This window comes from Nicotiana tabacum, chromosome 11, assembly GCF_000715075.1.
Source record: "Nicotiana tabacum cultivar K326 chromosome 11, ASM71507v2, whole genome shotgun sequence".
Classification (NCBI taxonomy): Eukaryota; Viridiplantae; Streptophyta; class Magnoliopsida; order Solanales; family Solanaceae; genus Nicotiana; species Nicotiana tabacum.
Window position 1 is genome coordinate 137,965,617 of NC_134090.1, and position 24,600 is coordinate 137,990,216.

The 24,600-nt window shown below is 33.9% G+C and overlaps 1 protein-coding gene across 1 annotated transcript; it reads right to left on the bottom strand.

Moving 5' to 3' along the window:
- Positions 1 to 3,489: 3,489 nt before the first annotated feature.
- LOC107791205 (cycloartenol synthase-like) lies at positions 3,490 to 23,743 on the bottom strand. The gene is made up of 15 exons (XM_075225493.1): positions 23,700 to 23,743; positions 22,741 to 23,125; positions 22,464 to 22,649; positions 21,721 to 21,810; positions 21,447 to 21,635; positions 20,786 to 20,870; positions 20,531 to 20,697; positions 20,043 to 20,231; positions 5,267 to 5,389; positions 5,060 to 5,182; positions 4,854 to 4,952; positions 4,497 to 4,553; positions 4,179 to 4,359; positions 3,803 to 3,883; positions 3,490 to 3,574 (listed from the first exon to the last, which is right to left on the bottom strand). The coding sequence occupies exons 2-13, from the start codon at positions 22,936 to 22,938 to the stop codon at positions 4,234 to 4,236; spliced, it is 1,632 nt and encodes a 543-aa protein (XP_075081594.1). The 5' UTR covers positions 22,939 to 23,125; positions 23,700 to 23,743; the 3' UTR covers positions 3,490 to 3,574; positions 3,803 to 3,883; positions 4,179 to 4,233.
- Positions 23,744 to 24,600: the final 857 nt, after the last annotated feature.

Genomic DNA, 24,600 nt, shown 5'->3' on the forward strand with positions numbered 1-24,600 from the left:
AGTTATTTCATCTCCTTCGTTGCACAAATGGATCAAAGTAATTATACAATTGTCTATGCCCCACGTTGGGTACCAAACTGTTTACCCGTAAAGCAGTACAGTTGAATTTATAGCGTGATTTGTAGACACGTAAATTAATTTGATCCAAGAATATAGAAAAATAAGAACATAATTAATATTATCAAAATAACTTAAAGAAAAATATAAGCCTGCTTATGGATATAGCTTCTCCAGAAGCGATGGTAAGAACAATATCAAGTACAAAAGAAAGAAAGTAGATTGATAGAATAAGAATAGATTTAGCTTGTGTGTACAGAATGTTTCGTGTCCAACTATGAATACAAATTCTCCTATTTGTAGCTTTATTCAGAGAGACAAGATCCTCAAAGCAAGCTCTCATTTAATGAGAATAAAATCCCCTTTGATGGTTGTGTATGATTGATCATTAATACAAAATTTTGTAACGACTGCTCATTAAATGTTGTCTTTTCCAATCGATGTCCTCCTTTCAAATCTTCGTTCTATGTCTAATGCCTTCGGAATTTATTCACTACGAGTCACATGTTTGTATCCGGTACCACCTATTTGCTGACTTATAGCATACCTGTCTTCAATTCCACGTGTCAACTCGTTGAGCGTCCACTTGAATTAATTTGAAGTATAAGGGTCAAAACACGTCATACTTTAACAAAACGATCTCTAGCACTATCTCGAGCAATTAAGTAGTATACTTATATTGGTGAATAAATATACTATAATTTTATTTCGTTTCCTATTTTACATCTTCTCGAATATTATGTCTTGAGAAGATAGAATCAAATCATGATATTGTATATGAGATGGACAATGCAAATTATCTCCCAATTTGTACCAAAATTCTTTTAAGACCCTCAATTTTCACTGAGAATTTCTTATACATCACATCTTTTTACAATGGTAGCTTTTAACCACCTCTTTAGTATTTGAACCACTTATTCCCAATAAGTAAGGGTGTACATAGGCCGGGTTGGTTCGAATTTTTCAATTGCTAAACCAAATCAATTGTCTCGAATTTTTAAATTTATAAACCAAATCAAACCAACAAAAGTCGGATTTTTCAATCACGATTTTTCTCGGGTTTTTCGGGATTTTTTCCGACAAAATCTTCATAGCATAAAATTTATAATTTGTATTCTAATATTTCTTAGGTCCTTGTAGGATAAAACTATATAAGATATTACCCAATAAAATAATACAAAATAATAGGTGATGAGTCATGATTATACTAAAATACTCAACAAATTGCATAAGATAAATATTGCTAATTAATAAGCCATAATAAAAATAAACATAATCTAAAAGTACTAAGTCATGTTAAAATAAGTATGACTAATAAGTACCAAGTATTAATTACATGACTAAATAATATTAAAAGTGAGTTATGCATTTTAACTATCTAAATCAATGCAAAATTAAAAAAAATATCCAATACTATTGCCATTTCTAGTATTGAATTGAATTTTTTTGTTAGCATTAGTGTTAATTTGATTTTGCTTTGGGCTTTATTTGAGTTACTAACTTTTATGGGCTATAAAACATATTTGACCATTCAAAAGTTCTAAGAGCCCGTTTGGATTAGCTGATTTGAACTAGCTGATAAGCATTAGGTGCTGAAAAACACTTTTAAGGGCTGAAACTGATTTAATAAATAAATAGTTACGTGTTTAGGTACAAGTGCTTAAATCAATAATAAGTTGTTGCAGTATTTGATAAAAAAAGTGCTAATAGGCTCTTTTTATGTTAAAATGACTTAAATAACCTTAGAATTGTTTACACTTATAAGGGCGTAATTTTTTCAAAGTTTTGGATTCCAGATCGATTCAAATACAAAAATACTCTATTTGTCATTTTATTTTAAATACAACTGTGCTTAGATAATATTATTTTTATGATAAATATAATTTATTTTATGATACGCATATAATCATAAGTTATAATAATTAATAAATTGACAAAAGTTTCTCATTAAAAAATAAACCTAAATAGGGCAAAATATTTGAAGAGAAACAAACATTTTCTTCGTCACTATTACACTTAGAAAGCAATACACCAAAAATTTGATATTTCCTAATTTATTACATACAGTTCAAAGATTAATACACAATCACATAAATATAAGTATGCAAATGAATAGAGAATTTGCTTATCTTAAATAGTCAATGAGAATTGCAGACTTGAAGAGGTGGAGGGAGGGGGGGTTTAGGTTGAATACTTGAGACAGTGAGTATCGACGTAGGAGTTTTATTCTAAAAAGGAATATTTTAAGGATAAAATAGTAAAAATATTGGTCAAACTTAAGGTGCTTATAAGTTAAAAATTCATAAGCTGATGGCTTTTGGCTTATTTTTGACTTATAAGCACTTTTAACTTTACCAAACACGTATATAAGCCGAAAAGTGCTTATAAGCTAGTTTGACCAGCTTATAGCCAAACACCCTCTAAGTCCAAGCATAAAATAATACATTAAAAGAGAAAACTATTAAAGAGTTTAAATTATATTTATGAATTACATTACAATAATTATTTTTATGTATAAATTTTTTTAAAACTTGTATACATGTAATGTCGGGTTGGTTTGGTTTCGGTTTGATTTTTTTTAGTTAAAACCAAACCAAACCAATTATGGTCGGGTTTTCTTTTCTAACGCCAAACCAAATCAAACCAAACCATAGTCGGGTTTTTTTCTCGGTTTCGTTCGGATTATCGGTTTGGTGCGGTTTGACGGTTTCCTTTGTACACCCCTACCAATAAGCATATGTCACGTATTAATGATGCCGTGAAATATGTCATTAACTTTAAAAAAAAAAAAAAAAAAAAGAAGAAGAAGAAGAAGAAAATACTACACCATCTTCTTCATCTTCAAAGGCTACTTCCACCACCACTCCTTTTTACAATCATCACCACCAACACACCATGACTTTGTTGGAAACTCAATACCCATCGAAAAAGATCTTTTTGGAGATCATCTCTTCACTCTCCTCTATCATGCCACAAATTTAGAGGAACACGATCGGCACTATACCTTAAATTAACCTTCCGTCAAGCGAATCACTAATATTAATATTCATGGTAAACTATGAATATGACATAAAATAATCTTTCATAACCTTTAAACATAACATAGAGCCTATTGGTGACATAGAACTAAAGGGTGGTGTGATTACCCTTGTTATGCACAAAAACTGTAGAAAATCTTAGCTTGACGATTAATTCGAAGTGTTGGCTATTTCATGGTGCTCTTTAGGGGATAGTAGTACTTGATTGAGATAAGCTCCAAGTGCCCATATGGGGAAAATGTTTCTGTAGGCTGAGTAGCTTATCATACAGTTCTTGTTGAATACTCCTATTATTTCCTGAAAAAAAGTTTAAAATACATTCTTGAATATTTAAATATGGAATAACAAATGATATACTATACAAGTTAAAAAAAAAAAAAAAAAAAAAAAAAAACCTGTTGTGGAAAATCTCCATTTTCCATTTGAGAATTTATCAGCACTTTAGCAGCTTGTTGGAGTGGAGTAGGATCTCTTTTCCCCTAATAAACTTTCATGTGTCAATTTCACATATTCCAAATACAATTTCGTCTTTCAAACATTTGAGGCAATTCAAAAAAATTTAAAGTACATGTATTAGCTGCATTTTATGAAAAAATAAAAATCGTTTAATGAAAGTATTCAGATTTACACAGTACGTAATAGGGCATTTTTGCTAAATTAACTTTGTATTGATTCGTTAGTAAAAGAATTAGTGCGGTTTAAAATACCTGGCCAGCTTCAATAAGAGCCAACATGGCCCATGCGGTGTTTACAATGTGTGATTTGTTCCCATCAATGTTCGTATAAACCTGGTCATTCCGTAAATGTAAGATTTAAGAAATTAGTAAAAGCATCTGAAACATTGAATTAATGTAATCGAGGGTTAATATGCAATTAAAAAATAATTATAATAAAGAAATTATGATATGGTATATGTGTATAGAGGCTATGTTGCTCGGACTCTTTAAAAATATAGTAAGTGTATTTTTAGAGAATTTTGATACGGGTACAATAATATTTTTGGAGAGTTCAAACAACGTAGTTACGGTCTATGTGCTTAATTCAGCGGAGGCTATAATTGAAGACATAATGCTTAATTATTACCTTGTGCTGAGATGAGAGATAGCTTTCACCCCAACCACCAGAAGGTTGAAGTTGTTTAGATAATAGAAAATGACAAGCCTTTCTGATGCTTTGGCAGCTTTCGTAAGTCTTGCCACCAGCAATTAGCCCACTTATCCCAAACCATGTTCCATATGTGTAGCACACTCCCCACGAGCCATACCTTATAAATTCATACGCACATTAATATTTTCATTAATTTTATACTCCTTTCTTTTCATCCTAAAGTGACGTATTTTGAAATATAATGATACTTAAAGGAAATTATTTGCACGATTTAACCCTTAAATAATATCTTACCTCAAGCCATGCATAAGATCTTGTTAGCTCATACGAAGCAAACCCGCCATTGCTATTCTGAAAATAATATATAAAAAATGGAAAAAAGATATTTCCGCTGCTTGAATTAAACCATATAACTATATTCAAGTTAATTCTCCAAATCAATCTTTGCCGAGTTCTATATTTATTTGAAATTATTATGTTTTTTTTCTTTTCGAAATGAAAGATATACAGGTATACACGATCCCATTTGACAAGATTTAATTAGAGTGTTGATTAAGAATAAGAAGTAAAGTTTAGTTTTTATTCATCTTAAAAAGCAAATTAAAATGACAAAAGTGCGGAGAAATAAATTAATTTATAATTAAACTAAACCTGAAGAGAAAGAAGCAAATCAACAGCATCCCATAGCTTGTGAGGTGCTATTGCTTCTCCAACAATGCCAGATGGCATCTGAGATAGCAAAACTGCTGTCTGTAGTAAAACCGAAATAATTAAAAATAGGACAATGCTAACGTACTACAGACATGCAATAAATTAGCCAAAAGCCAAAAATAACTGATTAAAATTAAGAACAATACCTTAAGGGCTTCAGCAGTGCAATCTGATACAATCCAACCATTGTCGACAGTGGAGAAGGGCCATCCACCTCTACAACTCTGCCTATACCATTTCGTAAGGTCTCCACTACTGTCTTCTCTAACCTTAATATTAATAATAAAATGCAGGATTTACAAGAAAAGAGAAAAGAGAAATTTAGAGAAAGAACAAGACAAGTATGAACTAACCTGTGAGGCTTTAATGAAGTGATGTGCATTCTTAAGCATCAAACTGTATTCTTCAGGAAGGTTTGTAGATAGTATCGCTTGTACGCCAAAACTAACATCCCACAGTTGACTCCCATTATATCCCTATAATTAGAGGGGGATCTAAATTTTAATTGGTTTAGCATCTAAAAGATATTGAGTTAAGTTGAACACAGTGGGACCATATCTTTTGTTTGGTTGGAATAAGTTATAAATAGTACGGGGATAACTTATACCTAATAAAGTAGGATTTGACATTCTCAGGATTAATACAATATATCAAACAACCAATAAAAAATAATACCAGGATAACTAATCTCATCATAATTAATTCCAGTATAACTAATTCAAGCATAACTTGTCTTCAAAACCAAACACCCCTAAAGTAAGCTAACATTCAGCTCTGCCTGTAATTATGCTTCAATTTTCAGAACTACAACAATAACAACAACGACCCAGTGAAATTCCACTAGTGGGGTCTGGGGAGGGTAGTGTGTATGCAGACCTTACCCCTACCCCGAAGGAATAGAGAGGTTGTTTCCGAAAGACCCTCGGCTCAAGAAGACAAAAAGACAAAAGAAATTTTCAGTAGTGAAAACAAAAAAGAGTACTATAATCTTTCTTTAAATTCTCGTCACCTTAAAATTGATATTTCAATTTTTAAAGAAGAAGGAAAATATTTTCGAATTTGTTTTATTTTATTATATATATATATATATATATATATATATATATATATATATATATATATATATATATATAAGAACATGAAGCGCTCGGAACACAGGGACCGGGTTCTTTTAAGTATTGATACACTTGTAAATTGATTCATCGACTTATAACCTACTCAGATGCATGTATATATATTAAAAACAAAACGTCTCGACTTATATCAATTAATATGTTATAATTGATTCATCGACTTATAACCTAGTGATGAATGAATGTAATTCATTAACTCTGTTACAATACAAATAATGAATACAATATCATGTACTATAACATGCTATATATGTAGTTAAAGTAGCACGAAGTGTGTGTGTTATATATATACACACACTAACATATACTATAACAAGTTATATATACGTTATAGTATTACAGTGAAGTGTCTGTGTATGTGTGTGTGTGTATATATATATATATAACAACATGAAGCACTTGGAACACAGGGTCGGGTTCTTTTAGGTATTGATACACTTGTAAATTGATTCATCGACTTATAACCTACTTAGATGCATGTATATATATTAAAAATAAAATATCTCGACTTATATCAATTAATCTGTTATAATTGATTTATCGACTTATAACCTAGTGATGAATGAATGTAATTCATTAACTCTGTTACAATAAGTCGATGAATCAATTATAACATATTAATTGATATAAGTCGAGACGTTTTATTTTTAATCAATACTCTCTCTCTCTCTCTCTCTCTCTCTCTATATATATATATATATATATATATATATATATATATATATATATATATATATATATATATATATATACTATACTATATATACTACATATGTACATAATTTTAAATTGAATTAAAATCCTAAATTTTAATATTCAATATTTAATATCGAATATATATTTAAAAAAATCAAAATAGAAAAAAAAAGTAAATTCATTTTTTTGTAGAAATAGCGACCAACTTTGGTTTGGTCGCTATTTTGGTCAAACGGTCATAAAATAGCGACCAACTTTGGTCGCTATTTTTGTCAAACAGTCAAAATTTAATTAGCTACCAAAAAAGCGACCAAAGTTGGTCGCTATTTCTAATTCCAGAGTCAAAATCGGGTTTCCCCTCCCATTCTCTTATTTTCTTCAAAAAAAATTCCCAAACTCTCTCTTTTCTCTCTCACACTCAAACCTCCCCTCTCTGTCTCCGAGCAGCAGCAACGCCACCGACGGCAACAGCTCCATCAACGGCGACCCTCCAGTTTCCAGGTAGGTTTCCTCTCCTTCCTTTGTTTTTTTCCAAAATACATTGATTTTGTTTAATTCCTCCTAGTTTGATTTGTAAAAATTAATTGTTCTTAGCTAAATTAAATCTATGATAATTATTAGTAGCTAAAATATTTAGTTTTACCTACTAATTTGGAGATAACATTAGCAATACCTAAATAAGAATATTTGTCTATTTAGTATTAAGGTTTTGGTTTGAATTACATTAGATTTATGAACTTAAGGTAGAAATTATGAACTTTTAGTTCTTGTATTAATTTATATTGAGTTCAATTGTGAAATATAATTCATATATGTTGGATTTTCTGTCTTAATATTGTTCTTTATTTGAGATAACAATGAAATATATAGGACTAAAATTAATTTGACTAAATTCATACTTTAAACTATACATTATACATTTATAAAATAAAAAAACATCGAGGGCTGCTATAGATTCTAATCCAATGAAGAAAGAAAAAGAATTAAAGGGAGGAGTTTATTAATGTATAAATTATGAACTTAAGGTCATATTGGACTTTTAGGATATGAATTGGACTTTTAGTTAACTAAAAAAATATTAGGATATGATTTAACTAAATTAATTTGTTTTTGTTTTATTTGTATAGATGGAACATCGTACTTGGAGGTATAATAGCAATTATCCTAATCGGCAGGGATTGCGGGAGGATTTTGTAGAAGGGGTGGATGACTTTATTAGACATGCAATGTCACTTCCACCATACCTAAGTGAAGGAGTAATTAGGTGCCCTTGTGTTAGGTGCGACTGTATGAAGTTTGAAAAACCGGCGGAAGTTAAGCATCATCTTTATATGAAGGGGTTTATAGCAAATTACTTTGTGTGGACTAATCATGGAGAGATCGATGGTAACCATGGGATATTTCATAACATGGTTGTGGGTGAAAGTAGTAGGTCGGTGGAGAATACAAATTGTGATTCTAGAATTCATGATATGGTTGCGGATGCTTTTGGGATGCACTTAGGGGGTGAGCCCAATGAAAATGTTGAACAAACTCCTAATGATGACGCAAAACGTTTTTATGAACAGTTAGAGGTAGCTAGTAGTCCATTACGTAATGGAAGTCCGCACTCTGAGTTGTCTGTTGCAGTTAGATTACTAAGTATCAAATCTGATTGGAATATTTCTCAAGCAGCCATGGACACTTTCATTGACCTTATGAGTGAACTAGTTGAATCTAATAACAAATTACCTGCTGATTTCTATAAGGCAAAGAAACTAGTTTCTAAGTTAGGACTTTCGTCAATGAGAATTGATTGTTGTGAAGATGGTTGCATGTTATATTATAAAGATGATACAAATTTAAGCAGTTGTAAATTTTGTGAAAAGCCTCGTTTCAAGAGGCTTTCCAGTGGGAATATGGTTGCTATCAAGGCGATCCATTATTTACCTCTTATACCTAGGTTAAAGAAGTTATATGCGTAGATGAGTTCTGCTCCTCATATGAGATGGCACTTTGAAAATAGAAGACCACCTGGTGTTGTGTGTCATCCTTCAGATGGAGAAGCTTGGAAGCACTTTGATAGGACATATCCAGATTTTGCTAGTGAACCAAGGAACATTCAGTTAGGTCTGTGTGCGGATGGCTTCACGCCTTTTTCTGTATCAGCGACACCGTATTCATATTGGCCTGTCTTTCTTACACCTTATAATCTACCACCCGAGTTGTCCATGACTAGTCCATATATATTCTTAAATTGTATTATCCCCGGTCCACGTAATCTGAAAAGTTTGATAGATGTATATTTGCAACCTTTGATTGATGAGCTGAAACAATTGTGGTACGATGGTGTTGAAATATATGACATATTAACCAAGCAGAATTTCAATTTGCGTCTAGTTTAATGTGGACAATTAACGATTTCCCTATGCATGGAATGTTATCTAGGTGGATGACTGCTGGGAAGCTAGCTTGTCCTTACTGCATGGAAAATAGTAAAACGTTCACTTTGAAACATGGCCGAAAGCAATCATGGTTTGATTGTCATCATCAATTCTTGCCCCCTGATCATGAGTTTAGAAGGATGAAAAATGCATTCAAAAAGAATAAAATGGAATATGATTCTCTATCTCCGATACTTTCAGGTGAGGAAATTTGGGAGAGGGTCCAGAACTTCAGTATAGTTACTGAAGCTCCACCTTATAGATTCCCTGGATACGGTATTACTTATAATTGGACGAAACAGAGTATATTTTGGGAGTTGCCTTATTGGAAGGATAATCTTCTCTATCACAACCTTGATGTCATGCATATTGAGAAGAATTATTTTGACAATTTGTTCAACACAGTGATGGATGTTAAAAGTAAGACAAAGGATAACCCGAAGGCTAGAATGGACTTACAAGAATATTGCAGGCGGCCTGAATTATACTTGCAGACAACAAACAATAGTAATATATTCAAGCCCAAAGCAAGTTACACATTCACTTTGGAGGAAAGACGGCAAATTTGTGATTGGGTAACAAAATTGAAGATGCCTGAGGGTTATGTGTCGAATCTTGGAAAAAAGTTGATATGGAGGTAGGAAAGTTGAGCCATTTGAAAAGTCATGACTGTCATGTTTTCATGGAGACCTTAGTGCCTATTGCATTTTGTGGTTTGCCTGAAAGAATCTGGAAACCCATCGCAGAGATTAGTTTGTTTTTCAAAGACTTGTATTCTTCCACATTAAGGGAAGAAAACCTACTCCGGATGGATCAGAACATTCGTGTAACTTCTAGTAAGATGGAAAAGATATTTCCATGTGGGTTTTTTGATGTGATGGAACATCTTTCAATCCATCTTGTACACGAGGCACGACTTGGAGGGCCTGTTCAATGCAAATGGATGTATCCCTTTGAGAGGTAATATTATAAGTTTGCTGTAATTTTCTGTTTTATTTGAATGTTCTTGGCTAACCTGAAATTATGTAGGACAATTGGCAAATACATACAATTTGTTAAGCAGAGGAATATGATTGAAGGATATATATGCGAAGCTTATCTTGCAAAGGAAACTGCTCATTTTTGTTCTTATTATTTTGGGAGTAATGTGCCATGTGCTAGGAATAGGCCCAATAGTCACACGGTCGAATGTGTGAATGATCCATTATATCTGCCTATGTCCATATTCAATCAACCAGGCCGATGTTCTAAGGATGTTAGAAAGAGAAGTTTGAGTGATATGGAGTACAAGTCAGCTACACTTCATGTGTTGCTAAATTGTCCCGAAGTTGTACCATTTCTCAAGTAAGTATTGATTTAGTAGTTATCAAAATATAAAATTTACTGTGATTACATCTCAATGCAACTACTAAAAATATTTGATGTGTCACATTCACTTCGTGGGTCAATTTGGCCATGATGCTGTATATACGACATTTGATACGTGGTTCAAACAATTTGTAAGTTTATCCTTAAAATATTCTAACACTATGTAGGTAAACAATATTTGGAAGTTATGCTAACTTATGAATTTCTTTTAATAATATGTAGGTAAATGATCCAAATAATGGTGTAAATCAATTTTTGAAAGATATATCTTGGGGACCTGGGCTTCAGGTCATAACAATGTCTAAGTATGTTATGAATGGTTATAAGTTTCATACAGAGGATTGCTCTAAAAATAAAAATAGCAACAACAATGGGGTGTAGGTTCAAGGTGGTAATGGCAACCAAGTTGGAGATATTTATTATTATGGTGTGCTCAAAGAAATAATAGAACTAGAATATACAGGTTGGCCATTTAAGAAATTGATACTCTTTAGATGCAAGTGGTTTGACCCAAATCCAACAAGAGGTACAAGAGTACACAATCAATACAACATAAGAAGTTAATCATACGAGGGAGTATGATCGCTATGATCCTTTCATAATTGCCCATAATGTTAGGTAAGTGTATTATGCTCCTTATCCATTGCGGCGGAATAAGTCCTATTGGTGGGTTGTAATCAAAACTAAGCCTGTAGGTAGGGTGGAAGTCGAGAATGTGTTAGATGTTGCATATCAAAATGATATCTCCAGTGTTCACCAAATAGTGGACAAACTTTTAGAAAATGATTTGGAACATCCTAAACACATATTGGAAGAAGTTGATATAAATGAAGTAAGAATTATAGAAAATGAAGAAGAAGAATCAACTGATGAAGCTTAAACTAGTGAGGAAGAAGAATTCTCTGACGAGGAACAATACGTCGATGAGCTTTAAAAAATTGGTTTCTTTAATAACTTTCGTTTATAGCTAGTTTCTTTATATGTTTCAATCTAAATATGTATTATATTATGCAGATGACAGGCAAGGGTCGAGGTAACAATGACCCTAGTGGTTCTCGGGTTGGAGAAAAGGCTAGGAAACCAAAGAGGAGGGTAGAAAATAATACTCAATCTTTACCACTCTCTTCAGATGTGCCTATGCCTATGTCTTTGCCTCTACCCCAGGGCTATTTTGAGCTGCCACAACATCACGTGCCCTACACCTTCGTGCAGATAGCAGGTCTTTCGTCACAGGGCCATAGGACTATACGTCCGACATACAGTCCACCTGCCTCACGACCACGTGGATCACACCCATCAACATCACATGGATCGCATCGATCCATGTCACATCCACAAGGATCACAGCCACCAGTGTCATAGCCACTCGGGTCACAGCAATTAGTATCACAGCCACTTGCGGTCCATCCAGCTATGTCGCAGTCACGGGGATCGCATCCATCTTCATTAGGGACTCCATCTATTTCAGGACTTTGCCTGCGAGATACTAGCTCTGACCCTCCTACACCTTCCACACATGCCTCTGATATACATGTTTCGGATGGTGATGTTGATACTGACGAGGAGGTGCATTATGATCCATATGGCAGGATCATCATAGTCCCTAAGGGTGATGGGTAAGAGTTATTTGTTATTTTTACGTTTATTGTTTTGTACAGTTTTTACTAAGATATTAAGGTATTTTTTTATTAAATTGCAGGTTCATCCCGAGCAATATTACTACGAGGATAATCACCAAAGCAACCAGAAAGCTTTATGATGGCCCTTATACGTCTTGGAGTGAATTTCCATTCTCGTTGAAGGAGTAAATTTTCAATGAATTTAAGGTATAAATGTTCTTTTAAGCAGTATAATTATTTATATTTATGATATTTCCATATAATATTTAACTTTTGAAATAAAGAGAAAGTGTGTATGGGAACACCGTTATAGCGCGGACGTAGCTGCAAATTTTCATCTCAAAGCTCGCAAGCGGTTGTCACATACTTTCTCCAAAGCTAGAAAGTTGAACCAGAAGCTTGACTAGTTGCTTCAGAATTTATGGGAGGATTTGCAAAGGCAATGGCTTACTGCAAAGTTCGTAGAGAAGAGCGAAAAAGGAATGAAATCTCGCGCATCTGAGAAGGGAGGATCCTTGCACACTAGAGGTGCGATCAGCCTAGGGACAATAAAAAGAAAAATGGTATGTAATTGCTTAATTTATTTTAATTTTCAAAGTATATTTATTAACTAAAATTTATGAGTTTTCAGGAAAAGAAGTTGGGGCATCCGATGAACCAAGATGAGCTATTCAAGGAGACTCATATTGTGAAGAAGAAGAAAGAGACGAATTAAGAAAGGTGGGTCGAGGGACGAGCCTCGACTGTACATGTAAGTTTTCACTTTTCATTAAATATTTTGATTTACTTTTATATAAATTTTGAAATACTAATTCAATGTAATTTTTCTTATAGGGTCGCTTCACAGCTGAAGTGGAGGAATTCATACGCAGTTAGCCACCTAATGAGTCAGGCGAGCTAATCCAACCTTCAGACGAGGATGCTGAAAGAATGTAGACGGAGGCTGCAGGCGGTCCAAAATAAGGGAAGGTATACGGGCTTCCTACTAAGAAATTCCATCGCTATAAGTGTGGAATGCAAGGAATAGGAACTTCCTTGAAAGCAGAGCAACTTGATGGGGAGAGCCTCTCTGCTATGCGGGAGACTGTGACAAAGCTCACATTCGAGCTAGAAGCGGCCAATGAAAGAGAAAAGCTTAGAGATGCTCAATACATTGGCATGCAAGCTCAGTACCAGGGCATGCAAGAGTAGCTCAAATCTCTCCTAGCTTCTGGATGTTTTTCGATTCCCCGGTCTCGTGAGTCATCGCCAGAGGCTCGCCTTCCCCGTGCTCGTTTCTCCCGTCCTCCAAGTGCTCATTCCTCCCATCCTCCCCGTGATCGTTCTTCCCGTCCTCGATAAGTAGACCCTTCTGGATACCGTCATGGTGATGAAAGTTCATCAGACGGTGATGATAATATAGTCATTGACTTTTATACACTTTGAACTAAACAAATAGAATCGGTTTTCGAATGGGCTTGTAATAAGAGTTAACTTAGTTTGGTTAGCTTAATGTGGTAGATCTATTGAACTTTAAACTTTTTTCGTTTTAATGTTGTTTTTGTGTTGTTGTTTTTGTGTTGTTATTGTGTTGTTGTTGTGTTGTTGTTGGTGTTGTTGTTGTTTTTGCTTGTAATAGGGATTTGGTATGCTGGCAGGTGGTGTAGCTGCCAAAACAGGCAGTTTCTGCCAAAATAATACCCAGAAAAGCGACCAAAGGTTGTCGCTTTTCTATTAAAAAAATTATTTTCTAGGCAATAGCGACCAAAGTTGGTCGCTAATTAACCCAGATTTCTTAAAAAGCGACCAACTTTGGTCGCTATTCCATTAAAAAAAAATCTGGAAATATAGCGACCAATTGTGTTCGCTTATCTTTAAAAAATAATTAAATTCTTGAAATTAACGACCAATTTTGGTCTCTTATTTTAAAAAAAAATTAATAAAAAAGCAACCAACTTTGGTCTCTATTTTCCAGATTTTAAAATATAATATTTGGTTTAGAGACCAAAGTTGGTAGTTATATTTTGATTAATAATAAATAAAAAAACGTAATTTATATGTAGAGACCAACTTTGGTCTGTAAAATTATATTATTAAAATATTAAAGCGACCAAAGTTGGTCGCTTTTTTCTTTACCCGGAATATTTGGTCCTTTTACCTTAGAGACCAAAGTTGGTCGCTAGTTAGCGACCAACTTTGGTTCCTAAGATAAAGGGACCAGCAATATAGCGACCAGGCTTGTTTGGACGCTTTTTGGTCGTTTTTTGACCTATAAGCGACCAACTTTGGTCGCTTTTTGTGATCGCTTTTTACCGAATTTCTAGTAGTGAATATTACACAAGTCTGTTAAATATTCTAGAGACTGACTGACCTTCTCTCTCTTCTCTCTATACTTTAGAAACCTTAGGGTTTTCTTCAATCTGTTTTGTTCTATCAATGGAATTTGGTGACGTTAACATGGTATCAGAGCAGGGATTCGGTTTCATCTCGGCCTAAGCTTCACTCCGATGTTACTCTTGACCAGAGTTTTCGCCTTTTCTGTATGGTTTGGTGATTTGGGGTTTTCGTTTGGAGCGTGATTTTCTCGAAGGAAAATTGAGGATTTCTTCTATTTTGTGCTGGAATCGACTCTCCTGGTCATGTGTTGTTAAAATCCAAGGGTTATCTACTTCTTTTACTTCATGCAAGCTTCGTCCTAGGGTTTTGCCTACTCAGAATTTACTTCTCTATTTCAGAAGGCCAGGATTATTCTTCCTATCTACAACTTGACATATTCTGTGGTTTGTATATTGTATGTGTAGACATTATTATTCTCATTAACTGGACTCCACTTCGGTGACTATATATGTGTAATTGTGTGGTTTGACTAAGCTTGTTACTATGGGTAGTATTCACGATACCACGGCCTCCAACACTGGAGGTTTTGTATCTTTCTCCTTAGATCCCTCTCATCCCCTGTATGTCCACCCTTTGAACAGCCCTGGTAGCCAATTGGTTTCGATACCTTTTAATGGCTCTGAATTTGTTCTTTGGAGAAGTAACATGCTTACTTCTTTATCTGCCAAGAAAAAACTAGGGATCCTAGATGGAAAAATATCTCAACCTAGTCCAGACTCATCTTATTATCTCTATTGGGAAAGATGTAATGATATGGTCAAGTTTTGGATCATAAATTTCGTATCTAGAGAAATTGCCACTAGTGTAATGTGTTTTAAAATTGCCAAAGAGGTCTAGAAAGATATTAATGAGAGGTTTAGGCAGTTTAATGGGTCAAAATATCTACAAATTCAGAGAGAGATAAGTACAACTATCTAGGGTTCTTCAAACATAGCTAATTACTTCACTAAACTTAGAACACTTTGGGGATGAGTTGAATTCTTCCTATGTGGGACTTATTTGTTTATGCAGAGCTCTTCCCAAGTTCATAGAAGATCAACAGTTGTTTCAGTTCCTTAGGCTAATTGAATCCTATTCCACTGTCAAAAGCACTATCATAATGATGAGTCCCTTACCACCCATAAGTAAAGTTTATTCTATCCTACAACAATATGAGAGCTAGAGAGAAGCACCACATGCTCCTAGTTTTTCTAGTAATTCTGCATCTTTTCTGGTTTCTCCTACTTCTTTCAACAACAACAACAGGAACTTCACTCAAAGAGTCAACTTAGGCTCCAAAAAGAATGTCAATTTTGTGTCTTGCAAGAAGATTGGACATACTGTGGACAAATGTTATAGGCTACATGGATTCTTTGCTGATTTTAAATTTACTAAGAACAAGAAATAAGTTTCTTGTGTCTAGACTGAGATTCTATATGCCTCTACTCCTTCCTCTTTTGTTGCTTCCTCCGATAAATCAGCTCATGGTTTCACCAAGGAGCAATATCAATATTTTCTAAGCCTGTTTCAACAAGTTTGACTCTCTACTGGAATGCCTCCTGTTGTTTCCTCCACAGAAGACTCGACATTTGCTCACTTTATAGGTTTGTTCAATACTTATGCTGTTGATTCCCCTGTTTCTCATACATGTGCATCTTCACATCTAGGTGTACAATCTTAGATTTTGGATTCAGGAGCCACTAACCATATGACTCTACATAAACACTTACTTCATAACCTTACACTTTTACCTAAACCATTCCTTGTTACTTTACCTAATGGTTATAAAGTAAAAGTTATATCAACTGGGTCTTTATACCTTAGACACGATATAATATTACTCAATTTTATTCTTGTGCCTTCTTTCTACTTCAATTTAATTTTCATTCATCAACTTATTACACAGTTGGATTGTATAGCAATACTTATCAAAATAAATTATCTTTAACAGGGCCCTTCACTAAAGAGGCTACGAGTAATTGGTAAGGTTTTTGGAAGATTATACTATCTACATCCAGATGCTGAACTGTTTCTATCTTCATTTAGTACTTTTATGGTTCAATCTAGTTCAATACCTTGTAATAAATCAAGTTCATTTACTTCTTGTTGCAATCAACCTTCTGCTGCTATTGACTACTTGTAATCAGACATCCATCATTAATAAAATGGACTTATTTTGACATCAAAGATTAGGTCATATGCCTTTTCATAAAATAAATTCTATTTCTTAATTATCTGATAAAGTTCCTTCTAAACAATCTTTTCTTTTCCAAATTTCCCTAATGGCTAGACAACAAAAGTTACCCTTTCATGATTGTTCGATACATTCTACTACTCCTTTTCAACTAGTTCACATTGACATTTGGGGACCCTATAATACTAAGACCTATAATGGATTCAGGTATTTCCTCACTCTAGTTGATGATTATACTAGAGTGACTTGGACACATCTCCTCTCTTGTAAGAGTAATGCCTCTCTGTTCTTAAAGCTTTTACATCCATGATCAAGGTTCATTTACAATCCTCTGTTCATACCTTTAGGTCAGATAATGCTTTTGAATTAGGTAGTAGTGGTGAGGCTACTACTTTCTTTAGGATGAGAGTATTCTTTATCAAACCACTAATCCTCACACTCCACAACAGAATGGTATTGTGGAGAGAAAAGACAAACACCTTTTGAAAGTTTCCAGGGCCCTTATGTTTCAATCTAAGCTTCCTCTTAAATTTTGGGGTGAATGTGTCCTCATTGTTACTTACCTTATTAATAGAATGCCTTCACCTCTCTTATCAACCTCTCTCCTTGTGAAAAATTGCATGGCAATCCACCCACCTATGAACACTTAAAATCTTTTGGCTGTTTTTGCTTTGCCACATCTCCTAAAGTTGGTAGGGACAAATTTCAATCAAGAGCCATCTCTTGTCTATTTTTGGATTACCTCTGTGGTAAGAGGGGTTACAAACTACTAAATCTTTCTAATTTTTCTGTTTTTGTCTCTAAAGATGTGATGTTTCATGAGCATGTTTTTCTTACAACTCTTCGCCTTCTTCTTCTTCTTCTTCTTCTTCTTCTTCTTCTTCTTCTTCTTCTTCTTCTTCTTCTTCTTCTTCTTCTTCTTCTTCTTCTTCTTCTTCTTCTTCTTCTGCTTCTTCTTCTTCTTCTTCTTCTTCTTCTTCTTCTTCTTCTTCTTCTTCTTCTTCTTCCTTTCACTCTTTTGGGAAACCATTTGTGGATTCCCCATCTCCTATTACTACTACTCCTCTTGTTCCTGGATATATTCATGTACCTATTCCCAGCCTTCATGTGTCTCCTTTAGCATATTCTCCTTCTCCTCTTAGTCCTATCCCATCCAATCTGCCTTCTCCTAGCCCTTCTTGTTCTTACGTTCCTTCTCCTGCTCCTCCTACTTCTCCTATCCTCAGGAAGTCCCTTAGAACTGTTGCCAAGCCTACCTACCTAAATGACTATGGTTGCAACTTTGCTCTACTTCCCGCTCCTCCCCATGATCGTTTCATGGTTTCTCCTAGTGATTCTCATATGCATGAACCCTAGTTCTACCAGCAGGTAGTATCAATACTGCTTGGCAGAAGGCTATGCTACAAGAATTTAGGGCTCTTAAAGCAAATCAGACCTGGGACATTATTCCTCTACCACCTAACAAGAAAGCCATTCCTAAGTGGGTCTATAAGATCAAACAAAGGGCTGATGGATTTGTTGAAAGGTATAAAGCAAGGCTGGTTATTAGGGGTGATGCCCAAAGGAAAGATATTGACTTCACTGAAACTTTTTCTCCTGTGGTCAAGTTGACCACTATTAAATATTTGTTGACCTTGGCTGTCAAGAGAGGTTGGACTGTTTTTCAGCTTGATGTGAACAATGCCTTCTTCTATGGTGACCTAAGTGAGAAGGTCTACACTTGATATCTTTTCTTTCTCCACCTCTTCACCATTGGTTTGTAGGCTCAAGAAGTTTCTCTATGGCCTCAGGCAGGCTTCTATACAGTGGTTTTCAAAACTGTCTGAAGCTTTGCTCTCTGGGCTAAATTTACAGCCTCAATGATTATTCTCTCTTCACCAAGTCATCTTATGGTTCTCTGATGGTCCTACCTATTTATGTAGATGACATAATCTTAGTTGGGGATGATGTCTCTGAGTTGAATCTTGGAAACCCTTTTTGAATTTCCAGTTCAAGATCAAAGATTTGGGTACAATTTATTATTTTTTGGGTTTGGAAGTTTCCCAACACCCTTAAGGTTATCTTATGATTCAACACAAGTATACCATTGATCTCCTTGCTGAGGTTAACTATGTTCTTTTCACACCTGTTCTGACTCCTTTGGACTCTTTATCCAAGTTGGTATTGGACATAGGATAGCCAATTATTGATCCCAGCACCTACAGAAGATTGGTAGGCAAGCACAACTTCTTGCAACATACCAGACCAGATATTTTCTTCTTTGTGTAATTCTTAAGTCAATTTATTTAGAAGCCTCAAGTTCCCCATATGCAGTATGCTTTACATATTCTGAGGTATCTTCTGAATGATCCAGCCCAGGGTATTCTTCTTTCCAACAGTTCTAATTTCTCCCTTCTTGGATATTCTGATTTTGACCGGACAGCTTGTGTTGTCTCTCGCAAATCTATTTCTGGCTTCTATATCACTCTTGGTAGCAGCCCTGTCTCATGGAAAAGCAAGAAGCAACCCACTATCTCCTTGTCTTCAGCTGAAGCTAAGTACAAGGCCTTGATGAAGACTGTTGCTGAAGTTTCTTAGTTGGTTCGCCTTCTGGGTGAGCTTGGCTTGCACATTTGCATCCCGATTCCTACTTACTGTGATGGTCAGGCTACCTTACATATAGCCAAGAACCCTGTCTTCCATGAATACACCAAACACATAGAAATTGATTGTCACTATGTGCGTGAATGTTTGAATTCTGGCCTTATTTCCTTGCATTTTGTTCCCAGTTCTGCACAGCTACCTAACATCATGACTAAAGCATTGCCTGGCCAACCTCACTATGATATTTTTTACAAGCTTGGTGTGTTCTCACCCTCCAGCTTGAGGGGGTGTTAACACTAATACTACAGATTAGGCCCAACAATAGAAGCCGAAGCTGCACAACCCACTAACACAGCCCCATTAGAACATCAACCTAATAATTTTGTAGCTCTCTATTTGTAGCTCTATTTTTTAGTTGTACATTATATATCATATACACGTGTATAATTATATATAGACTAAGGAGTAGAATAATATTACACAAAGTCAGTTGAATGTTCTAGAGACTGACCGACCTTCTCTCTCTTCTCTCTCTACTTCAGAAACCTTATGGTTTTCTTCAATCTCTTTTGTTCATCAATGGAATCTGGTGATGTTAACATTGACCATGTTATAGTTTAGAAATTCTAACGATAAGTTATTATCATGATCATATTTCCAAATTTACACTAGAGATAGAAAATGCATTTATCTGATTAAAAAACCTAAATAAAATATATAATTATATATTATTCACTTAAGTTAAGAAGTAACACTACCTTATTGACAGGTCCAATACAAATATAGTTGGTATTTTCATCCTCAAAATGAATATGTTCCATCACAATGCTGAGTGCCCTTTTTCTTAGCTTGGAGAATGGCCATTGCATGAGAAGTGGTTCTGCAAATTTGTGAAGACCTTCCCAAAGAATGTCTTGTACTAGAGGATGAGGGTAGTACAAATCTTCCTGAAAACACCATACATATATCACTTTGATTAATTAGCAAATATTCATGGTAACTTAATTTACTAGTTTCACCATGTTATTTCCTCGACTTAGAAAAAAATTTAAAACGGAAGAAATTAGAAAAAGGGATCTTTATACAAATAGCCGGTATAATTTAGTATATTTTTTTTAATCAGTATGCATATAATATATACAAGACATACAGTTACACACATCTTAATTTAACCGGTTAAGTGAGGGGCTATTTATGTTAATTCTTCTAAGAGATGAAAAAAGAGAGGAAAGAGAACGAAACAGACCTTAGCGCATTGGTTTCTGGCCAAGTCCCAATCAATGTGGTGATAGGGACATGTATAGAGCTCTCTTCTGAGTGATAAAATAGTGGAATTAATAGGACCTACATATCTTGTCCCATACAAGTATGACATTGCTAAATACACCATTCGACAGTGACACCACATTCGACCTATATAGCATTATAAAATAAAATGATAAATAAAAATTACTAATAATTACGTATTAAATTATTAGGAGAAGATGAATTAATAAAGGACCTGGATGTATAGGAAGAAAGTAGGGGAGAAGCCATAGTTCTGGTGGTAATGGATTATTGCCACTCCATTCGTATACCCCTAGTGCCTGTCAAGTACAACAAAGTCCCCAAAGAAAAATGGAGTATTTTGTTAAGTTCTCGATACATGAGGTGTTCAACGGAAAAAGTAAATATCAAGGGTAAATGTTTGAAGATCCAGTATTAAAACTAGAGCTTTTTTCACTTTTAGCGCGCACAAAAATTTATTTATATTTAGTAGCCGAAAAAGTATATAAAATTTATATAATTTTTGTATATAGCATACAAAACACACACACACACACAAATATATATATATATATATATATATATATATATATATATATATATATATATATTTTCGGTTATTATTTTAAAACCGGTTATACAATGTCATTTTTCCTTAAAAATACAATATCAAGGGTAAATATCAAGATAACTGTTTCAATATATATAACTTACAAATTAACAGATAAAATAAATATTTGATATGTTAATGTCGACCTTGGACAAGCATTCCTACTTAAGTTAGAAATATTCTTGCACATGCCGAAATTTCATATTTAGTAAATTAAAAGGAAGACACCAAATTAAAAAAAAAAAAAAGAAGAGGAAATAAACTGAAAATAAACCCCCTAACTTACAGAGAGCCAGAGTTTTCCCCAAGAAGGAATAAAGGTGAGACCACCATGTTCAAGAATCCATTTTCTTGCTTTCTCCATAGCTTCATCATTTATATCTTCTCCAAGTAGTCTTAAAGTCACATAGTTGAGAGCAGTGCAAAACATGGTGCTATGTCCTTCTATATGCAACCCCCACCCTCCATCTACGTTCTGCGTTTTAATCAGAGTCGGAGTTAGAATTTTAATATTATAGTTGGAACAGAAAAAGTTTCCCACAATATTATTATAAAAGCACCTGATGATTATATAAGTAACGAAGTATTTCCTTTTGATGCTCTTCTGATAACACTGCATTCACCACTCCCATTATGTATAAACATATAACCTGCAAATTTAATATTAATTAACACTTGACCAGTCCAGTTGTTACCCATATTCGTAATAAATAAAAGTTTATTTCTTATGAATTTAAAAATACCACTCTTAAAGACGTGCGGATTATAATAAGACAGGAACTTAAAACTCTGTTGGTTGTGTAGAAAATATAACATTTATCCTCAAAAATATTAGTTAATTTGATGTATGACCATTAAAATTTACCTATTATAAAAAGGCAAAAAATAATATTTTGTCACATTAAAGTAACTTGACTATACCTACTATAACACAAAGTCATGGAATAATTTTTTTTCCTATCAAAGTAATTGAACTTTACCCATTATAATAGTAAAGTTATAGGAGTACATTTTATCCACTATAATATTAAAATCATCTTGAGGAATTAATTTTGTCATTATAATGGATAAAGTTTAGTAATTTTATTGTTATACTAAGTAAAATTTTGTAGAACAAAAAATAGTATCGTGACTTTTACTATTATAATGGATAAAGTTTGATAGTTCTCGAATATCTGTCAAATCTTAAACTAATTAATTAGTACTATATACCATTAATATATATAATTATACTAAACGATTTTATTTTATCCTTGTTTGGGATTCATGGAATGAAAAAGGAAAAGAATATATAGAGTCATACCAAGCCAGGCAAAAGGAACAAAGGACCACCATAATCAGCAGGCCAATGTCCATCCTCAGCCTGAAGTGTTGAATAGAATCTTAATGCCCTTCTCAATGTTGTCTTCACTGCCTCTTCACTTATTTCTTCTTCACTCTCTATTTTCACTTTTCCCAACTTCATATCAACTTTCTTCTCTTTTTCAAACTTAAAATAAGTGCAAAGAAGAAAATATATTAGCAATATATCTTATGAAAATGCATGGATTTTTGACGAACTAAATTATATTGTTGATTACCTGAAGTCTCAATAGGAGATCAGAACTGTGTTTGACATGAAACCGATTCTCATAAAAATGTTGACGAATATTTTCAACATGACATCGTTCTTCAAGCGTACCACCATTTTTATCGAATTCCCAATATTGCCTACCAACGTGATTGTTCAAACTTGTAACCCACGGTTCGTTTCCCTCTGAGAGTTTAAGTTTCCACATTTTTTTCCTTTTATATTGCTTTTTGATTAATTTATTTCTGCACTTGTTAAATCACAAGATTTTTTCTTCCAATTAAGTACTTATAGAAGTTACATAGACTTTCTATTCTGTTCTTTATTTGATCAACTAGGAAGAATGTCAACGAAGATCTTTTTGCCCCTTTAGTTTCATAATTTTCTACTGCTTCCTGCAAAATTAAGGGGAATATAATTAAGTTTTAAAATTAAGAGAAATAGATAGCATCATTTTTTTTTGTCTGATTACAAGATTTGCCGCTTGACGTTTTCGTATCTTCACAATAAATTAACTAATAAATGATACTAGCATATTTTAAGCAGTTGAAGCTTTTGTCTATTGACTAGTATGTATATTCTAGCAAGCACGCCATGGTTCTCATTATTCTAGTTATTGAAGACATAATTAAGTTAAATAAAAATATATTTTTTTATTAACTTAACCTTGTAGATAAGATGGTCTTACAATTCAACATTATCATAGCATAAAAAGGTCAAGTGTTTGAGTTTCACCGCTACTTATTATAAAAAAAATTCGCGTGCTTGACCCATGAAAAAAATATCAGACTAGGGGACATGTTGAGACTTAATTAAATAAATAAAAATATATGTTCTTTCTAACACATTAACCTTTTCAGATGAGCTAATCATATACTTCTATAATAACATCCTTGAAGTGATTTAAGAATATTGTTATCAAATACTACGAGAAATAAAAAGAAAATAATGAGAGAGAGAGAGACTAACACGAGAGCTAGCTATGCATGAACTACGGAAGAAGTGAAGAAGGTAGTTTGAAGAAAGAGCTGTCTCCTAAATTTATACCCAATATTCTACATTTTTAATTCCAATAAATAAAGATTTAAAAAGGACACCAACGTCAAGAGCAAATTGTTAATATTTAAATAATAAGTTCGCCTCCATTTTATAATATGAGAAGCCTTAAGTATTAGACGTCCATATCAAATAGTACTACATTACTGCAAATTAATAAGGTTCATTTCACATAACCTTGTACTATGACTTCTTTATAAAATGAATAAGAAATGATTAGGTATGGAATTTCTGTGGCTATCCCTATATTATAGAGCTTAATATTGTTGGAATTATTCATAATGCAAAGTCAAAATTTTCTTTTTGAAATTCCATTTACAACCAATAGCGATGAGTTTTTTATTTGTCCTATCTATTTCCAAGTGGCCTCTTGCATGAAGCCTTAAAGCCAAGTGTTGAATGACTATGCAAATCTGCCATATGTCTTCATGCATGGAAGACAAGATACACTTGTCAATATTGGGGCCAAGTGGACTAATATAATGGGACAAGTGTCAAACGTCTCTCGACACTTGTCATACATGCAACCTCCTTAATTGCCTATAAATAGGTTATGGATTAGCCATCATAATCACTCAATTCTTAACCAAGAATTCATCTAGTTAATCATTACTTTCTTCCTAGTATTCTTTGTGAATTATCCAACACATAAAATACCTTCATCTAAACTTCCAGCCACGAGTGCACGTGTTTGGAGGTGCTGTGGAACCTTGGGGAGCGACCGATCTTAACGATTTGCATCCAGTCGGGCTGAAATCTCTTTCAAGGCAGTGGCTTGCCACAACACAGTATTTTTGATAAGTTGTAGTCTTTA

Bases quoted from the DNA above. Each gene is read 5' to 3' on its own strand.
- LOC107791205 (XM_075225493.1), bottom strand. From the start codon at position 22,938: ATGTGGAAACTTAAACTCTCAGAGGGAAACGAACCGTGGGTTACAAGT. The intron at 21,811-22,463 runs GTATGACTCTAT...TTAAATTTGCAG, and splicing joins TGTTCCTTTTGCCTGGCTTG to GTTATATGTTTATACATAAT. The intron at 20,232-20,530 runs GTCTGTTTCGTT...TGGTGTTTTCAG, and splicing joins CCAGAAACCAATGCGCTAAG to GAAGATTTGTACTACCCTCA.